Genomic DNA, 20,025 nt, shown 5'->3' with positions numbered 1-20,025 from the left:
CATACGGCCACAAAGGCCAGGGCTGGGACAGCATGAAACCAGGTGCACGAGCTTCTCCTGGGTCTCCATGTATATGTGGGAGCCCAAACATTTTGGTAATCCTATGCTGCTCTCCCAGAAGCATTAGATACAAACTGGCATCCATATGGGATACTAGCATCCTTTGTATGTATCACAAGATGGTAGAGTTTTATACTGAGATGTCACTATACCTCAACAGGAGCCCTGAGACCTCATTTCTTAAATTTTCTTTAAGAAAAAAAAAATCAAATTAATATTATACATATACATATATATTTTCTCAAGAGTACCTGGGAAAATTATTCACTACGACACAGTATCTTATTATAGTGTGTTACACAGTCATGTTCAAGAATAAATCAGTCCAAAGAAGTTACATCAAAAGCATGCTAAAAATACTTTATTGTCATTATTAAGATGATTAAATATATACTTTATATTCAATATACTTTATATCTGACAAAACAAATATTTACTAAAGGTTAAACATTTTAAAAAGCTTTAAGCATTGTAATAACTTTAAGTATACCATAGGTATTCTACATTTTTCAATTAAACAAAGAAGACTAAACATTTTACACAGTTTGAAGATATCAAATGCCAGATAGAGAAAGAGAAAATATTAGCACCCTGGCATGTTTATTCCTGGCCCATTTTCTGCCCACTGGAAAAAATTGCACTGTTTTTCCTTCCCCAGAGGACACACAAAGAAATTCTTCCCATTATTAGGTCCGATCTTCAACACTGTTCTCATGATGGTGCGCTTGCCATGGTTGCAGAGCGGGAAGGACAAATCAGCCCACTGCGGGGGGGAAAAAGATGAGACTGTGAAAAGATGGGAAGTTACAATCATGTGTGGACTAAACTTGGGCTCACCTGATTATAAAGTACCGTATTCTCTTCACTGCTGTTAGGATTCATTTGGCATTGTAAAACAGACACAGTTCATTAGTTGTTGCCTTTAAAAATGCTTACATGCTATAAGAAGGATTTCTCAAATTTGTTGGAAACCTACAGCCAATTGCCGTATTTCTGAGCTTTCACCTATTTAAATAATATTTACAGTTCTTTCAGTTTATGAATAATTGAAAACTACCACAATGTGGCTGATAGTAATGTCCCTGCTATATCCATCTGTTTTAGTTAACACTGTGAGATCAAAGGTTTGTCATGATTCTAATACTAAACTCGCTGGCTGTGGTAGGGAAAGTCTTGCCTATGGGCCATAGAAGGCTGCCAAATCAGTCATTTGTTCTGGCCCTGACAAGGCAACTGCAATTCAATAAATCTACAGCAGGTTAATTTTTAAGTTGATAATTCTATGGCCCATGAATGATGTTATGAATATCCAAATAGCCCATGTCTGAAATAGGGTTCCCTACTCCTGCAAAGGAAAGAATGAATCCATGGGGACTTGCCTGGAATTGGGCAAATTTCATTGTGCTATTCATATTAGTTTTGGCCTCAGGAGAGGTATGAGGGAGACTATTCTCTTATTTTCCACATGACATCTACTAAAGCTTCTAGAGAAGGAAATCTGCAAATGTAGCAGAATAGCTACTTCTGGTCTAAAAAATCATTATCAAATTTTCTCTGGGAAATTTCTTAAGAAGGTATCACAATGGAGACATTTTGTTCTCTTAAAAGCCCAACCAGACTGTTACGTTGTTGCAGCACTAAAACTTGGAAAAGCATGCATCTAGATACACAGACTGGTGACACTGGTCACTTGGAGGACTGTAGAAAGTACGATCAACTTCTATGATCCGATCGAACAAAAAAGGAGTCAAACTTGTGTAGAGTTCACTCTGGTTACTGCATGCAAGGAGTGCAAATTATTGTTCCTGTGGACCAGTGCATAAACCCACTGAGTTCAGGGCAAACAAATGTCTAACGTGGATTTTGAGCTACATAAGTCTTACAGTCTTTGTTAGTCAATACCCCTCTGCCTTTATAAACCAACTGCAACACTTCTATGCCTGTGATTACAAATAAAATATGGCCTAGTAATTGCTTACTTATTATTTTGTTGACTGTTTTCAGTTGAATTCAAAGTTTAAGTTATTCAACGTTCACGCTTTAAACTGAATGCTAATGTGGCTATTCAGCCATATTCAAAAATTTAAGGCTAAAGCAATTTAAAATGTTGAACAACAGTTTAAAAAAGGCACTTTTTAAAAATTTTAATGATGAAAACGTAGGTGCAACACTCAGGACAGTAGTTAGGATTATGTATGGAACACTTGCAGCCTGTGGCACAGCCCCTGAGTTAAAGATCTGGTTTTGTTTCCAATTCCAGCTTTCAGTTAGTGAATACCCCGGGAGGCAGCAGGTGGAGCCTCACTATTCACATGGGAGATCCAGATTGAATTCCAGGACCCTGGCTTCATCTTAGCCTGGCTCTAACTATTGCCAGCATTTGAAGAGTGAGTCAACAATACAAGATCCTCTCCCTCTCTCTTTGTGTTTGAGTGTATGTTTGTGTGCAAGGTGGTTCTTCTCAAACACATTGAAAAATGCACAAATTTAAAAACATTAAATTACACTATAGTATGCTTTATAAGTTGTAACACGTACTTCAAAAAAGTCACACTGTGCTTCTCTAGGTAGAGGACAAGCATAAAACCGCCTTCCCTTGTTGTCACCGTCTTTTCTCACAATTCTGAGAACGCAGAAGCGGTTGTGTTTACTGCATCGAGGAGTGCTGGCATTTAAGGTACAAGGACCATCTGTTGTATTAATTTGAAGATCACTGTAATGACAGGTTACAAAATAACTGTAGCATACTAGTGTTAACGGCATCACTCACACCACCTCACCCCCACACATTAGCATTCTACTTGTATAAAGAAATTGTATCAAAAAGTGAGAACAACAGGCTCTGTTTCAGGTAATTACACACAAATGACTACTTTTTAAAATTCTTTGTTATTGTGGGTAATTCTAATTTATTTTCAATGCTATCTATGTATCCAAGCACATAATCTAAATTTTCTAAAGAGCAAAAGTAACTGAATCATACATTCAATTCGTCAAATTTTCCTCATTTTCATGTCTAATGTTTTGACTCATTTCTTATATTCAACATTAGTTTGTCTACTTTTGGTTCCTAAAAAATATTCTCAAGTTCAGAAACCCCAGTTGTCACATTGTCCTCCTTACTCCGAGCAATTAGCCACAACCTTATTTTCTCTAACAATGATCACTGAGATCTCCCAGTGTCTGCTGGCAGCGTTTATGTTCTCAGATCAAGGCTACCAAATAGTTGCAGTCAAACTGTAAAAAAAAAAAAAAATCAGGCTTCCTGGATGAGTGGAAGCAAGTATTCCCTAAATCTAGCAGGGACATTATACTCTCCCCTGTAATTAGAATCAAGAGTATTGAGAGGTTAACTCTGAAAACAGCATAGTAATCTCAGAAGCTGGCCTTGTACTGTAGCTGCGTAAGCTGAATTTTTTTCTTACAAAGAAGTTTCATTATTATTTTTAATTTTCTATATTTTGCATATTTTAATAATGCCTTTCTAAGAGTTAGAATTTTAATAAGCCATCTGAAGCAAAAAAGTGTTCACATTAATTAAAACCAGAAGTCTTTCCCCTTTAAAATTTTAAATGAAAAAACAGTTCATTCTTTCTCATGGGGGGAGCATTTCTAAAGAATAAAATATCTTTAATTAAAAAAAAAAACTTAAAAACCAAAGATATTGTTCATTTCTCTGCTTTGTGCGCTGCTTTTCCCACACACTTGTTTCTATAATGATGCCTCCAGGCATCATATCTAATTGAAATGTGCAGAGAACGTGATTTTTTTATTTGTGTCTAAACTGGTTTAAACTCGTTTATAAAACAGATGCTTAAATATACTGCCTTGAAATCGTTTGCGTGGCCTCAAATATTCTGAGTGCAGGTTTTGAAGCTTTTCATACAGCAGCCATTTATAAACTGAAGGCAGCTGTAGGCATGGCTAATGAAATCAGTATAATTGAACATTTCTCTAGCGACTTTTCCTTGGTCCCTCTCTCAGGGTAGGGCTGGTGGCTTGTCTTTTAGAACTGTGGGTAATACCAAATCAGAAAGAAGAAGGAAGAGAGGCAATGTACTCTTCCACAACCTTCCATCTCACCAGTCCAGGGCAGAGGGGGCAACATTAAAATTTTAACTTCTAGGGAAGCTGAGTATCTGGGTAAGATCAACAGATTTCAAAATGGAAGCAACTCATAATTTTAAAACATTGAGACAAAAAAAAATAAAGACTAGAAATTAATGAAACACTTTCCTAATTGAAACTCTGCACACATAAAAAGTTTTATGGATTGTTTTAAAGGTTTCTGTTTTGGATAACAATCACTTAAATGTTGTCTAATCCACTTGCTTCAACCTGGAGGTTTCCAGGTTGCACATTATCCAAGAGAGGCTAAAAACTGATCTCTAGGTAAAGCTTTTCCGGGAAGAGGCGCAAAAGCAGAGGGTAGGACCAAGCAGAGAAGGAACACATCTACCTTTTGATTGATTTTTGTCTTCCATTTGGTTTCTTCCTTGGTGTAAAGAATAAATATTCACAAGAGCTCTTAGCCCACTGACTAGGGGCATTAACATCACCTGAGAGCTCATTAAAAATACAGGATTATCTGCCCCTGCTCCAGATCACCTACAGAATTAGAGTCTGTGTTTAACAAGATCCCCAGGTGACTCCTATGCACATTAAGTTGGGAAACAGTGAAAGTAACCAACTACTCATGCCGCCTGCAATCACATCAGCTCTAAACATGCACAGACTAATCTTCATTTTATGATAGAAAACATTTTCCAGGAAAATTAAAGGTTCTGATTAAATGATAACATTTTGACTTCTCTTTGTGTCAATTATTACTTAAAAACTTACGTATTGCATAACCTTTCATTGGGTAAGTTTGATATACAGAATATCTTCACTTTTTGATGATTAGAATCATCAATGGGTATATAAATACTGCGTTACAAATGAGCTATCATAGAACAGGGCTTGGTAAAAGATTATGGATTGGCAAACATTTCTAACAACACACATTTATATGCATAGTTCTATTGCTTTCTGTTGCAACTACTTCATTCTGTTATTTGCAGTCATCAAGTATAATTAATCAAATGGCTACAGATTTTTATTTGAACAGTTGGTAGACTGGATTTGATCTTTCTGGCTGAAGTTTGCTGAAAGACAGGTCATTAGCAGTAGAAATAGTGCTTAAGGCATTGAAGATTCTCAACACAGTTATCAATTAAAAAATGAAATTGAACAGAGATCAGATAAACACTACCAAGAAGACACACAGACTGTTGCCAATCAGAGATTTGTAATTTTAAAGTGAATATTTTTTTCAATGGTGAATTCCTCACAGTTTAATTTACTTTGCGGATAGGGTGAAATGTTATAAAAATGTTGCTTGAAAACATTTTTTAATTAGTAAGCCTATTTGAATGTCTATTATGTCATCTAGGATTATTTCAAAGAGTAAAACAAACCACAGTGGGTAAGCTACTGCCTGTGATACTGGCATTCCATCTCAGAGTCCTAGCTGCTCTGCTTTTAACCCATCTGCCCGCACATGTGCCAGGAAAAACAGCAGAAGATGGTCCAAGTACCTGGGACCCTGTTACCCATTAGGGGGACCAGAAGGGCATTCCAGGCTTCAGGCTTCCATCTGACCCAGCCCCACAGCAGCAGAGTGGATCGGCAGATTAAGCATCTCTGTCTTTCCCTTTCTCTATCACTCTGCCTGTTGAAACAAATCTTTAAAAAATAGAGCAGAAGTTAAATGACCCACATAGTTCTGAAATCCTTAGGGACTGAAAACTGTAAGAGGCAGCCCAGAAACAAGAGGGTGTAAGTAGTTGCGGTGGTGATTATATGACCCTTTCAGTACCCCTGATGAGAGAAGAGAAATGTTAAAGATTGATCTAGTGTCATTTCAGTCATCTATGTGAGGCTTTACATCAAGTCAGGAAAAGTTTCAATGCAGAACACATGCTTTCTTTGAAAGTGCTTCAAAATGCACACAATAACCAGATTAAAAGCTTCGTTATTATTAACAATTATTCTGGACTAGATGAAAATTTGTTCAACCATCCAATTTACAATCCAAGAGCTGGACGATATTCAGAATTATCTTTACAGATAAGTTTGGAAATATGTCTTATTATCATAGCATGCATCTTGCGGTGATGGGATTGGTCATTAAGAGAACAACAGTGTAATTAATTACCCTATAGCAATTAAAGAAAAAATAAACTGCCTATAAATTCTGAGTGGACCACCTGCTCTCTTAGTATTGTTATGAGCTTCTACTAGGCATCCTGTCCACAGGATGAACACAGTAGCTGCCAGACAAGAAGAAAAATGAAATAAATGACAGTAATTTGCAATTTATTCCTTGTAAAGTAGCTGGGTGCAGAAGAGCTGCTGGGTGAATTTATTTCATCACTTGACATTTATTCTGCTAGTTGATATTGATTGATTGTGCAGTCTCAGTCCTGGTGGTCTTATATTTAATACACACATATGCTGCAGCCTCTCCATGTTATACTGTGCACTGTTGAGTAATCATATGATCCCACTTCTAATGGCTTATGAAAAAAATCACTTAAATTAAAGGTTACATTCATTTTTTTAAAATCTCTAATTCATTAGTTAAATTGTCTGAGATTTTCTATAAGCCACTAAGGAAATAAAAATATGCCAAGATATATCATCCTAGGCACAATGAATGGCACAATATTTTTAAATGATCACTTTTACTTCTTCACACTTAAGCCACAGAACAAAAAAACCTATTCAAAATGATTTTGTCTGAAGAGATAGCCTCTTAACTCAAAGCACCCTTAGCCAACTCCTTTATGAACTGCTATCATGAGCCACTGATAGGATTTAGGTGAAATGTTGGTATATTTCTCTATTCAGTTCCAAGTCCAAATTCTACAGCTTAGCTCAAATTGTATCAGCCACAGAAGTTACACTTTGTTATCCTTAAATGATTTTGGACAAAATGTTTGGAAAAGTCAATCAAGGATAAATCATCAAGCTTAACTGATGATGACTTCATGTGGACAAAAAACTCATGATAATGCCTGGTGCTATAGCCTAGGGGCTAAATCCTTTCCTCGCATGTGCCAGGACCCCATATGGTGTTGGTTCATACCACAACTGCTTCCCATCCAGCTCTCTGTTTGTGGCCTGAGAAAGCAGCAGCAGAAGGCCCAAAGCATTGGGGCGTGTACCCCTGTGGGAGATCCGGAAGAAGCTCCTAGCTTCAAATTGGTTCAGCTCTGGCCATTGCAGCCACTTCGTGAGTAAACCACGAGATGGAAGATTTGGCTTTCTATCTCTCCTTCTCTCTGTAAATCTGACTTTTTCAATAAAAATAAATCATTGGGAGGAAAAAAAAAACCTCATGATGAATGCATCTGTTGAGCAAAAACTGTTTCAATTTTTATGAAACCAGTTGTAAGGATTTCCTAGGAGTGAACACTAAGTGATCTTTCTTCCCACTGCTTAGAGGTGCAATGCTCCCATGAACAATAAAATACTATTGAGAGGAAAAGTTGGTAATTAGTATTCAGTCTGCAACTGCTTTAGATTTTAACCCAAAGAGATTTCTCTCTATTTCCCAATGGCAAGTAAGAAAATATATGTGAGGAAAAGGCCCTTCATTCTTCACTTCATTTAAAAATGCTACGTATATGACATCTGCTGTTCAATTTTATTTATGAGTAGAATTTTATTTGTGAGTTAGAGAAACAGAGAGAGAGATTTGATATGCATATCACCCCTCAAATGCTCTCAATAATCTGGTCTGAACCAGGCAAAAGGCCGTCCGTATCTGGGAGCTGGTAACTCATTTTGGCCTTTCCACATGGGTGGCAGTGACCCAAGGGCAGTGACTCTTGAGCTGTTACTTTTGCTTGAAGAGAATACAGTGGTAGGAAGCTGGAACTGGAAGTGGGGACAGGACTACAACCCAAGAACTCCAACTTGGGATATGAGCTGGGATGTGGTCATCTCATGCGGCACCTTGACGACTGTGCCAGACATCTGTTTCATGCCTGCTGTTTAGAGGAAAAAAAGCAACTGAAAAAACAGAATGTATAGGGAAAGGTTTCTCTTTGATGGCAGCATCAAGTCAGGGAGTGGCAGGAAGCCCAGACGAAGGGATGAAACAAAGTGGGGAAAGTAAACAGAACAAAATAATTGATTCAGGAGCTTCTGAAGAAGGGATGATAGCATTTATGAAAATTTCTGTATGATGACAGCAATTAGGATCTTTTTTCTAGATGTGAGGCTACTTGTCTCATAAAATATATCTTGTTATGTAGTATTCATTAGCTGTAATTATAACTTACACATTTCATATAAGAAAGGAATAATGTTGCTTTTGGACTTTTTGGTTGAAATAAAGAACATTATCTCACAGTGTTGTTTGAGATATAGTTATGTCCTTTAACAGAAATGTCACTAAAGTTATATCAGAGACCTATCTTTAAAATATAAGATATTAAATTTTTATCAAAAAATTTCCTTTTTAAAGGACTTAAATTCATTGGAAGTAAATATTTTTTTAAAAAAACTTGCTAAAACTGGTGATTGATAAACTCAAATGGCTGAATAATTGAAATACATCCTCTTATTATTTCCAGTATGCTTCAAGTATTCTGTATAAGTGCATACTATTATGGTCAGAAAAAAATAGCATACATGTACAAAAACCCATTTTTTTTCTCAATCCTTTCTTTAACACCATAATCTAGAGAAAGGAGCAAATCGCTTTGACAGTTTTCCAGCATCTGATTTATGTCTACAGAATCAATTTGACTTCCTTACGAGTGGACAGTGTTTTTTTTAATCCTCTTAAAGCTTAATGTAAATACCATAAAGACCAAGGTTAAAATCATCATACCTGCTGGAAAATCCAGGGTTGCAACTTTGAAGGTCTCGGGATACGTAGTGGGTTGTTTTCAATTTTTTATGTGCAGAACTGAATAATTTAGATTGAGGGAAGACCATTGGTGCTATGTTCACTTTGTCAGATGGTTGAGTTATATAGTTTGTTCTCTCCTTAGAGGGGTGTCGTGCCTCACTAAAAGAAACGTTAGTAGAAAGCATGTTTTGAAATTCCCCGTGTAGTGTCTGATTTGGGCTTTTTGTTCTTTCAAAAGTATTGGATTTACTGGTAAGATCAGTCAAGACAAGGGTTGTAGCTCCAAATGCAGTTTTCCTGTTGATCTTGATTTCCGAATGTGACTTTCCAAAGCTATTACAAGGATACTTTACCAAACTGTTAAAGGCAGTAGAGTTTTCTTCATTCCTGAACAGTGAATCTGAAAAAATAGATAAATTATTCCAAAATACTTTTATAAATCAATTAGATATTTGAGATGTCTTATTGGATTAAAGGTTAATTAATTTTATTATGGTTTAATAATACATAGCTTAAATAATATCATGTTAGCTTGGGTAAGTCATCATTAATCAAACTCTGGTTGGGAAATGAAGTATTACTTATAATACAAAATATTAACAACTTATAGGCCCTCAAGATGGCATTAGCAAAGATCTATATTTGTTTTTATGCTTAAGCATTTGAAAGTTTTTTTGGTTTTGTTAATAGCAGATCTTTCCTACAGGATGAGACTTATTAAAACAAAGATGATTTCAAAGTCACTATTAAATATGTGGGTTTCTGTAAAGTTCCCTGGGATTGTGGAATCTATAATATTTTGCAAACTGTAACTAAGATGGATGCTTGTCACTTTCAGAAAAATTCACAAGAAAACAGTTAATTAAGACATGTAAAGGCATTTCAGAATGCTGTAAGCAATAAATGTGGAAACTGAAGACTGGGTTTCCAAGGGCTCTTTTTCTCTGAAAATGATCTAGAAGAAGGAGGAATAGAAATAGGAGATTCAATCCTTTCTGCTATTAGCAAAGCTGTGCAAGGGGTGATGCCCGCCTTTCTGGCCCAGGGAACAAAACACAAAATGACAGCTAACACAAAGTTGGGGTCCATAAGTCAAGAACGAACTTTCTCATCTCTAATTGAAGAAAGAAATAACACTCCAAGACTACAATAGAAGCAGCATCAATGAGATGGTTCTTAATCACAGGTTTGCTCTGAGGTTTTACATTCTCTAAACGCATGAAATTGTAAGCTATAAAGAGTTATTTTGAAGGATTTCAATGAAATCAGTACAATTGTCTGTGTAAAGATTTTAATAACAAGGGGTAGGAAGGATAAAGAAGAGAAAAAAATCAGCATTTTCTATTCCACCTGCAAAGATATTCTTACAGAAATCCTCCCTTTCAATTTATGAAACACTTGGACTGAATAACAAACTCAAAAGTTGCTGAAATCTGCATAAAACAAAGCTTTATTGAATAATTCATTAGAAACAGTAGAGAACAGATGTGATCATCTCAGTTTTTTGAGATACAAAGGCACATACTGTTTTAACACAAGCATGTTTTGCCTCCCTGTTAAAAAAAAATACATCCAACAAAATATTATCATGATTTACAGGCAAAAGCAGGCAATTCCTATAAACCTTTTAAGAGAGACAACATTTTACTGAGTTACAGAACAGAGGATCGAGCAAGATATATTCCTGACTTTATATAATTAAATTTCTTTGAAATGTAACAAACTGTAAATCAAAATTCTGACTTACCAACAGGCCTTGAGGTCAAGCAAGCATCACATGCTTTAGCAGAGGGCATATTTATCAGTGTGCAGGCAGCACAGGCCCATTGTTCTTCAGATTTCCGAGCCACACAGTCTGTAAGATCATCCTGTCTGCTAGATGTCCCACCAATGAGAGTATTTCTACTTGGCAATTCACTATAAAATGGTTTTTAAAATTAATCATTAACATTGCTATGATTGCCTTGCTCTAATAAAATGAATATTTATCTATTTGGAAGGCAGAGAGAACAAGAGATAGATACACAGACTGACAAAAAAAAAGTTCAGCGAGATCTCCCATCTATTGGTTTATTCTCCAAATGTCCAGATTAGTAGGGGTGAGCCAAATTGAAACTAAGAACTCAATCTGGTTTTCCTATGTGGGTAGCAGAGACTCAATTGCATAGGCCATCCCAGTGGACAGGGTGCATTTTCACTAAACTAGATTCAATAGTGGAGGTAGGACTTGATTCTAAGCATTCTGCTCATGCCTTGACTATTTTAGAAAATACAACAGAACCATCAATAACCCAATGCTATCTGTTTGTTATTGCTTACAAGTTCCAATCATATTAAAAATAAAACATTTTAATTTGGGCCAGGTTGATTACTGTTAGTCCTAAATAAAGTATTTTTTCTTTGGAGTTATAACGGTGTGCATATATATTCAAACAAGCCAAAAAAAAAAAAAAAGAATTGGCATAATCACAAGGAAGTGTTTCCTAAGGAAAGTTTTAAGGAAGTCTTTTTCTTTAAAGTAAAACTAAAATGTTTACTCAATGAAATCAGGGGAAAAAAAGTTAGGCTTAGAGTGCTGAAAGGACACTGAGAAAAGGTTTATGTAATTTCATGTACACTGATAACTCTAGAAATTCTAAAATGTCTTTACAGTATCCATTATAGATACAGAACCATGACAATTAGTTGATCTATAATAATGAAAAAGTTATCTACCACTGCGCTATTCCCTTTCATATAACTCTTCTATGTCCAACAGCTAATAGTCACTGCATATTTAATTATGAAATTTATAAGCAAACAACAAAATCTACACTGGATTTTAGCTACACATTTAAACCACAGTTATTTTACTAAACTGCTTAGATCACTGAACACAAGCTGCCTCTGTGTTTGACACAGTCCTTCTGCCTAACACACAGCTGTGGGTCTGCAGAGCATATCATGTTACACAACCACAGCGGTCATGGATTCCTTCCATCATTCCAAACTGCAAATCCTCCTCCAACTAAAAGCAAAAGGTCTTGTTTATTAGAACATGAGTTCTTCGACTTTTAAAAGTAATGTTTTGTCTTTTGTAACATTTTGCAGTTCATCACAGCAGTCATGGGAGATGATTGCGAATAAAATTTTGGAACTTCCATTCTGCAAGAATACTAGTTTTTCTTCAGTAAATGGTAGCAGCATACACTCCACTCATCAGGCCAAAATCCTTGAAGTCGTCTTTAACATTCTTCCTCCTCACTTCCAATATCTAGTCCACTAGAAAATCTTAGACTGTTACAGGGGCAGGTTTATCATGAAGCTAATGATACTTAGCCTTCTATGAAGGCTATGATGTGTGTCCAACAGGCCAGGGTAGGGAGCATGGAGAATGGACCCAATAATTCAAGCCATGTTCTGGAGGATGAGAATACTGCCAGTGTATGAGTCCAGGATTCCATGCAAGGTCTGTATGTGGCCAGCACCTCCTCACAGCTGCTCAGCACCCAGCTGGAGGGTGGCCTCGATCACTTCAAGTAAAAAAGAGGGAACAAGAGATGACGCTCCATTTCCTGCTCTGGAGTCATTAGGACTCTGAGTGCAAAGTCAGAAAAGTCAAAAAGCACCCTATCCCTAACCAAAAACTGCTTGGGAGAGGTGCAGAATCTAAACCAAATGAAGATGAAAGGGCTGCGCTTCTCGCAGATCATCAGGCCAGTAGCAGCAGCATCATGTGGGAACTTGTGAGATGGAGATTTTCAGACCTATTCCCAGACCTACTGAGTCAGTAACCTTTAGATTCAGCTTAAGCTATCCTAAGTTCCTTTTAATAGCTCCATTCTAAAAAATCTGTGCCCGATCGAACCTGCCTTAAGAATTGCTTCGCAAACAGCACTCAGTTCTCATGAAGTGGTGATCAACTGCCAGCACATTTCTGAACTAGATGCCTTGTAAGAGAACATGTCTCTTAAAAGAACAAAATACAGGTAGTTTCCCCTGCACACCTCTGCTTTCTCTTCCAGGAAATCCTTCTCCCAGCTCTTGACCCTGATGAATTCCCATTTTCCTCCACACTAAATTCAAACTTCAGTTTTGGGAGAGATTTCCCTGTCCCTGGTGGAGTTAAGGGTTCACCCTTTTATATCTCATTCCCATTAGTATAACCATACCAACCTACCAGCACCTCAGCGTTGTGTTCTAATCATATCTATTTATTCGCTTATGCCCTACCTGGATCTTGAGCACTTTAGTGGGGTTGTATTTTCTTTTGTCTTTGAATTCCCAACATTGGGCACATGGCAGAAACGAATAGAGTAAATAAACCAAGCACGAATATACAAATTATGCTAGCATATAATTGAGAACCAACAACAAATGATAAAGATTCCTAAAATGTGAGTTAATCAGTAAAAACTGCAAAATTTGGGGAATTTTTCAGGAAGGATGTGAATGAGCTTTCAGCAGCTAAAGGACCATCAGGATTTAGACCATTGCTACTGTGATTTTTTTAACATAATTTGAATTGACATTAAATAAAAAGGACGAAATCAGTCAACATAAAAAAAACTCACCCAGAAAATGAACAGAAAATATTAGTCATAGAAAAATCTAAGAATAAACAGCACCGATTTTTAAGCTTTTAAAATTATGCATACATTTATTTTCCAGTTTTTCAAAATCTTATGTTGAATGCTGATAATATATAAAGTATAATTAAGTTAGAAAAGAGCTCAATTACATGGCTCACAACATTTGCAGAGTTGTTTGGCCTTTCTTAGCTCATGAGTAACCCTAAGTCTCCCTTAGGGGACATTTAATCATTGAAAACCTAGATTCAAAAAAACTTCTAAATTTGACAATTCTGTTACATGATAAATAACGTTTATTTAATGATTTATAAGAATAAGTGGTGTTGGTGGCTGAAGGGGCCCTGGGAAGGCGCCTCGGTTGTTCTTGCGCTGAGGGGGCCAGTGCGGCTCGGTGCGCAGAGACAGCTGGCAAGGGTCTGGAGTCCCCCACACCCCGCCTGGTGGAGGACCGGGAGGACTCTGAACGCTGCACCGAGCGGACTGGGCGGCCCCGCCTGCAGCAGCCGCCTCCGCAGCGCAGGTGTCAGGTGTCAGGAGACCTCTGAGATTTGGGAAGTGTAGCGCTGTGTGTCCCTGACACGCAGGTACCACTCCCATAGAGTGAACTGCTCACTCCTCGCCTACCATCCCGCAGTTCTGAGTGTGGGCGACCCACCAGGAGAGCTCTGAAAACTCCAGCACCATACTCACACGGTGCGAACCTGCCGTGAAGTCATTATAACAGGGCGCCTGGGCCACTCCTCCGCTAAGGGCCTGTGTGGGGGAGCCACACGGGAGCAGGGGCTCTGAACACCCACACACCACGAGTGGTGGATTCACTGCACAAGAGCCACGCCTGGAAAGTGCCTCACCCACAGTCCCGTGTGTGGGAGACGCACCAGGTGGGCTCTGAAAGACCCTGCAGTCCCTGACACGGAGAACGCAGGGAGAAAGCACATAAAACCTTCTAAGCCCTGTGGATTCCCGTGCAGGGGGCACACCCAGAGAGCGCCTCCATCCCTCCACGCCCTGGGGTGTCACACCTGTAGAAGAGGTGCCCAGAGTGTGCCTGGAATCCACTGGGCCCCCAAGGTGGTGCTCTACAGCCCCGGGCCCTGAGAACGCACCAACGGTGCCTTGAAAACTACCACGCCTGGCAACACCACGCCTGCAGGCTCCAATCTCTACAGGAAAGCACCTGACGGCCCCTCAACACACGGGTCCATTTGCCCCACCAGAATACACCAACGCAATGGGAAAAACCACCAGAAAGAGTTGTGCTCCAGATGAAAGAGCCAGCACCCCACCAAACAAGGGCCAAAAGCCATTATCAATATCGACGATACGAGATGAAGACATGGACGTGTTACCAGCAAAGGAATTGATGAAAATAATGCTAAAATTTCTCAGAGACGTGGACACAAAGCTGGAAGACTTCCAGAACCGCATAATCACCGAAATACAACAAATCAAAACCAAACTGGATGCCCAAGATAATAAGATTGAAAGCCTCATCAACAGAATAAATGCGGCAGAGGAAAGGATCTCTGACACAGAAGACACACAAAATGAAGGTGCCCAGCGAATTAAACAGCTGGAGACAAACCTCAGCAAAACTAATAAAATGATGCAAGAGATGAAAGATTACCTTAGAAAATTGAATATTCGGATCATCGGCCTCCCCGAGGGAGTAGAAAGAGAATCTGGGATGCAAGCAGTGCTTGATGAAATTATACAGGAAAACTTCCAAAACACTTGGAACACGAATCCACCCCGCATACAGGATGGACAGAGAACTCCCAACAGATATGATCCAAAGAGATCTTCACCCAGACACACGGTGCTCAAGTTCTACTCCAATGAAGACAAAGAAGGAATCCTGAGACAAGTACGAAGTAGAGAAAAGATCACATACAGGGGAAAACCCATCAGAATCACTGCTGACTTCTCCGAAGAGACCCTACAAGCAAGGAGAGAATGGACAAAGATCTTCCAAGTCCTGAAACAAAACAACTGTCAACCAAAAATAATCTACCCAGCAAAGATCTCATTTGTATATGAGAACGAAATCAGATACTTCAATAGCAAAGAAAAACTAGAAGAATATGTCTACACAAAACCAGCTCTGCAAAGTCTCCTTAGAAATGCGCTAGTCCCGGACAAAAAGGAGGCAAATCACAAACAAAGTTGGCAAATAAGAAGGTCTCCAAACTAAAGGCCACACGAACAAGACAATTACATAGGCAACAACACACACACAACACAATCACATGGCAGGACAAAATTGCAACCTCTCAATTTTAACTCTCAACACAAATGGTCTAAATTCACCAATCAAAAGACAGAGATTAATAGAATGGATCATCAAACAAGACCCAACCATCTGTTGCCTACAAGAAACGCATCTAACCAGAAAGGATGCAAAGAAACTGAAAGTGAAGGGATGGAAAAAGATATTTCACGCCAATAGACGAGAAAAAAAAGCTGGGGTAGCTATCCTAATTTCAGACGAGATAGATTTCATTCTAACTAACATCAAAAGAGACAGGGAAGGCCATTTTATACTGGTGAAAGGAAAGATCCATCAAGAAGCAATCACCATCATTAATGTTTATGCACCGAATCTTAATGCACCTACTTACGTAAAGCAATTACTTACAGACTTAAGGGAAGACATAGACACCCGCACAATTCTTGTAGGCGATCTCAACACACCTCTAACAACAATGGACCGGTCTACGAAACAAAAACTCAACAAAGAAACAACAGAGCTCACACAAACAATAGAACAACTGGACTTAGTAGACATATATAGAACTTTTTATCCTAAGGCCACAGACTATACCTTCTTCTCAGCGGTGCATGGCACCTTCTCCAGAATCGACCACATGATAGGACATAAAGCGAATCTAAACAACTTCCAAAACATTAGTATCATACCATGTACCCTCTCAGACCACCATGGGATGAAACTGGAAATCAACAACTCAAAACTCCCCAGGAAGTATAGGCACTCTTGGAAATTGAACAATATGCTATTAAACGAACAATGGGTCAGAGAAGAAATTAAAGATGAGATCAAAAAATTTATGGAAACCAATGAAAACTCTGATACAACATTCCAAAACTTGTGGGACACTGCCAAAGCAGTGCTACGAGGTAGATTCATCGCAATCGGAGCGCATGTCAAGGCCCAAGAAAGACGCCAAATACAGGAACTAACCTCACACCTCCAGGATCTGGAAAAACAGCAGCAGAAGAGTCCCACGCACAATAGGAAACAAGAAATCATCAAAACAAGGGAGGAGATAAACCAAATAGAAATCAAAAAAACTATACATAAAATCAACAAATCAAAAAGTTGGTTTTTTGAGAAAATAAACAAAATAGACACTCCACTGGCCCGATTGACCAAAAAAAAACAAGAGAAAGTGAGAATCAATAGCATTAAAGATGAAAAAGGCAACATAACAACAGACACTGCAATCATTAAGAAAATAATTAGAAATTACTACAAAGAACTGTACTCCCACAAATTTGAGGACCACCAAGAAATAGAAAAGTTCTTGGACTCCCACCACCTACCAAAACTCAGTCCGGAGGCAACTGCAGAATTAAATAAACCCATAACCGAGGTAGAGATTGAAACAGTCATCAAGGATCTCCCAACGAAAAAAAGCCCAGGCCCAGACGGCTTCACTACAGAATTCTACAAAACATTCCGAACAGAACTAACCCCAATCCTCTACAAGCTCTTCAAAACAATAGAGGAGGAAGCAACCCTCCCAAACTCATTCTATGAAGCCAACATCACCTTAATCCCAAAACCGGACAGAGAACCATCAGAGAAGGAAAACTACAGACCTATTTCTCTGATGAACATTGATGCTAAAATTCTCAACAAAATCCTAGCCAATAGAATTCAAAAAATCATCAGACAGATCATTCATCCGGATCAAGTAGGATTCATCCCTGGAATGCAGGGATGGTTCAATATTCGGAAATCCATAAATGTTATAAACCATATCCAAAAACTGCAAAACAAGAACCACATAATAGTTTCAATAGATGCAGAAAAAGCCTTCGACAAAATCCAACACCTCTTCATGCTAAAAACTCTAGCCAAAGTAGGCATAGACGGGAAAATCCACAACATAATCAAAGCAATTTATGAAAAACCCAACGCCAGTATCATACTGAATGGAGAAAAGCTAGAACCCTTCCCACTGCGATCTGGAACAAGACAAGGGTGCCCGCTATCACCACTGCTATTCAACATAGTCCTAGAGGTACTTGCAGAGGCCATAAGACAAGAAAAAGAAATCAAAGGCATACGTATAGGAAACGAAGAAGTCAAGCTTTCACTATATGCAGATGACATAATCCTATACATAGAAAAACCAGGAGACTCAATACAGAAACTGCTAGAACTTATACGAGAGTTTGGCAGAGTGGCGGGGTACAAAATTAACGAACGAAAATCAACAGCCATAGTGTACGCAAATAACACCAAGATGGAAGAAAATCTAACCAACAGGATACCATTCAAAATAGCTGAGAGAAGTATGAAGTATTTGGGAATAAATCTAACCAAAAGCGTAGGAGACCTATTCGAAGAAAACTACAAACTATTTAAAAAGGAAATTGAACAAAACCTCAAAAGATGGAACAACATCCCGTGCTCCTGGATAGGCAAAATCAATATCATTAAAATGTCTATACTGCCACAAGCAATATACATTTTCAATGCAATTCCAATCAAATTGCCCAAAACATTCTTCACGGAACTGGATACAATGATTCAAAAGTTCATCTGGAAACACAAAAAACCACGAATAGCTAGAACCATCCTGAAAAATAAGAAGTTAGCAGGGGGAATCACAATCCCGGACCTCTGGACATACTATAGAGCAGTGGTTATCAAAACAGCCTGGTACTGGCACAAAGACAGAAAGGAAGATCAATGGAATAGAATAGAAGCTCCAAAAGGGAACCCACACAAATACAACCAATTAATCTTTGACAAAAAGACCAATGACAACTCAAGCAAGTGGGAAGGCCTCTTTAGTAAATGTTGTTGGGACAACTGGCTGATAGCCTGTAGAAACAAAAAGATAGACCCACATCTATCACCATACACCAAGATCCAATCTACATGGATAAAAGACCTAAACCTACATCCAGAAACCTTCAAACTCTTGCAAGAAAATGTAGGAAATACCCTGCAAGACCTAGGAGTAGGTCCCAACTTTCTAAGAAGGACACCAAAAGCAATAGCAGTTGAGAACAGAATAAACAAATGGGACCTCATCAAACTAAGAAGCTTCTGTACAGCAAGGGAAACAATCAACAAAGTAAAAAAGCAACCCACAGAGTGGGAGAAGATCTTTGCACACGATATAGGCGATAGGGGGCTAATTTCCAGGATATACAAAGAACTTCAAAACAACCAAAAAACCAAAACGAACAAGCCACTCAAGAAATGGGCACGGGAAATGGGCAAACATTTCACAAAGGAACAAATCCAAATGGCAAACAAACATATGAAAAAATGTTCCAGCTCCCTAGCAATAAGGGAAATCCAAATTAAAACATCGATGAGGTACCACCTAACACCAGCAAGATTGGCCCACATAAACAAGAACACCAACGACGCCTGCTGGCGAGGATGCGGGGAAAAGGGAACCCTACTCCACTGCTGGTGGAGCTGCAAATTGGTACAGCCTCTATGGAAATCAGTCTGGAGAACACTCAAACAACTCAAAATCTGCATACCATATGACCCAGCAATAGCACTCCTAGGAATATATCCAAAACACCTGTTTTACGACAAACCAACATGCATCCCTATGTTCATTGCAGCACAATCAGTAATTGCAAAAACATGGAAGCAACCAAAATGCCCATCAGCAGAAGATTGGATAAGAAAGCTTTGGTTCATCTACTCCATGGAATACTACTCAGCTATTAAAAAAAACAAAATGCAGTTCTTTGTGGCTAAATGGGCACAACTGGAAACTATAATGCTAAGGGAAATGAGTGAATCCCAAAAGATTAGATACCACATGTTTGCCTTGATTTAACGTGTAATTTTTGTTTGGTTGTTTGTTATTTTTTGAACCTGTCATTGATACTGTCTCAACCCAGATGTCTCGAAGAATGGAACTTGCATTATTTTTAACATATTGTTTACCCAATACTATGTCAATTAATTCCATAATGTTGTATAATGATACTGAGGCCTTGTTGGGGCTTTTAACTGACCGGATCTTTACTCTGTTAGACCTATCTTCAGACCATAGAAGGTCTCCCCAAGAGGCCACTGAACTTATCTGGACAATAGGACACGGAACTTTATGCTAGGCATGTGTTTGCAAGCAATGAATAAGAAATTTTGGGCTTGGTTAGGTAGCCTAGCAGCCAAAGTCCTCACCTTGCACATGCCAGGATCTCATGGGTGCCAGTTCCAATCCTGGCAGCTCCACTTCCCATCCAGCTCCCTGCTTG

General features: G+C 38.5%; 1 protein-coding gene across 2 annotated transcripts in view; it reads right to left on the bottom strand.

Annotated features, from left to right (window-relative positions):
• Positions 1 to 439: 439 nt before the first annotated feature.
• The window catches only part of NEIL3 (nei like DNA glycosylase 3), a 44,540-nt gene continuing 24,954 nt past the window's right edge, over positions 440 to 20,025 (bottom strand). The window contains exons 7-10 of one of the 2 annotated variants that reach the window (XM_040966214.1): positions 10,716 to 10,885; positions 8,948 to 9,368; positions 2,599 to 2,773; positions 440 to 823 (exon numbers count right to left, since the gene is read on the bottom strand). In XM_040966214.1, the coding sequence (XP_040822148.1) occupies positions 644 to 823; positions 2,599 to 2,773; positions 8,948 to 9,368; positions 10,716 to 10,885 (946 nt within the window). In that variant the 3' untranslated portion in view covers positions 440 to 643. Of the gene's footprint in view, positions 847 to 2,598; positions 2,774 to 8,947; positions 9,369 to 10,715; positions 10,886 to 20,025 lie in introns of both variants that reach the window. The other variant, XM_040966215.1, reaches the window with a different exon arrangement.

The sequence above is a fragment of the Ochotona curzoniae genome, unplaced genomic scaffold, assembly GCF_017591425.1.
Source record: "Ochotona curzoniae isolate NIBS_2020 unplaced genomic scaffold, NIBS_Ocur_1.0 scaffold_4505, whole genome shotgun sequence".
Lineage (NCBI taxonomy): Eukaryota > Metazoa > Chordata > Mammalia > Lagomorpha > Ochotonidae > Ochotona > Ochotona curzoniae.
This window is presented reverse-complemented; position numbering and strand designations above follow the sequence as displayed.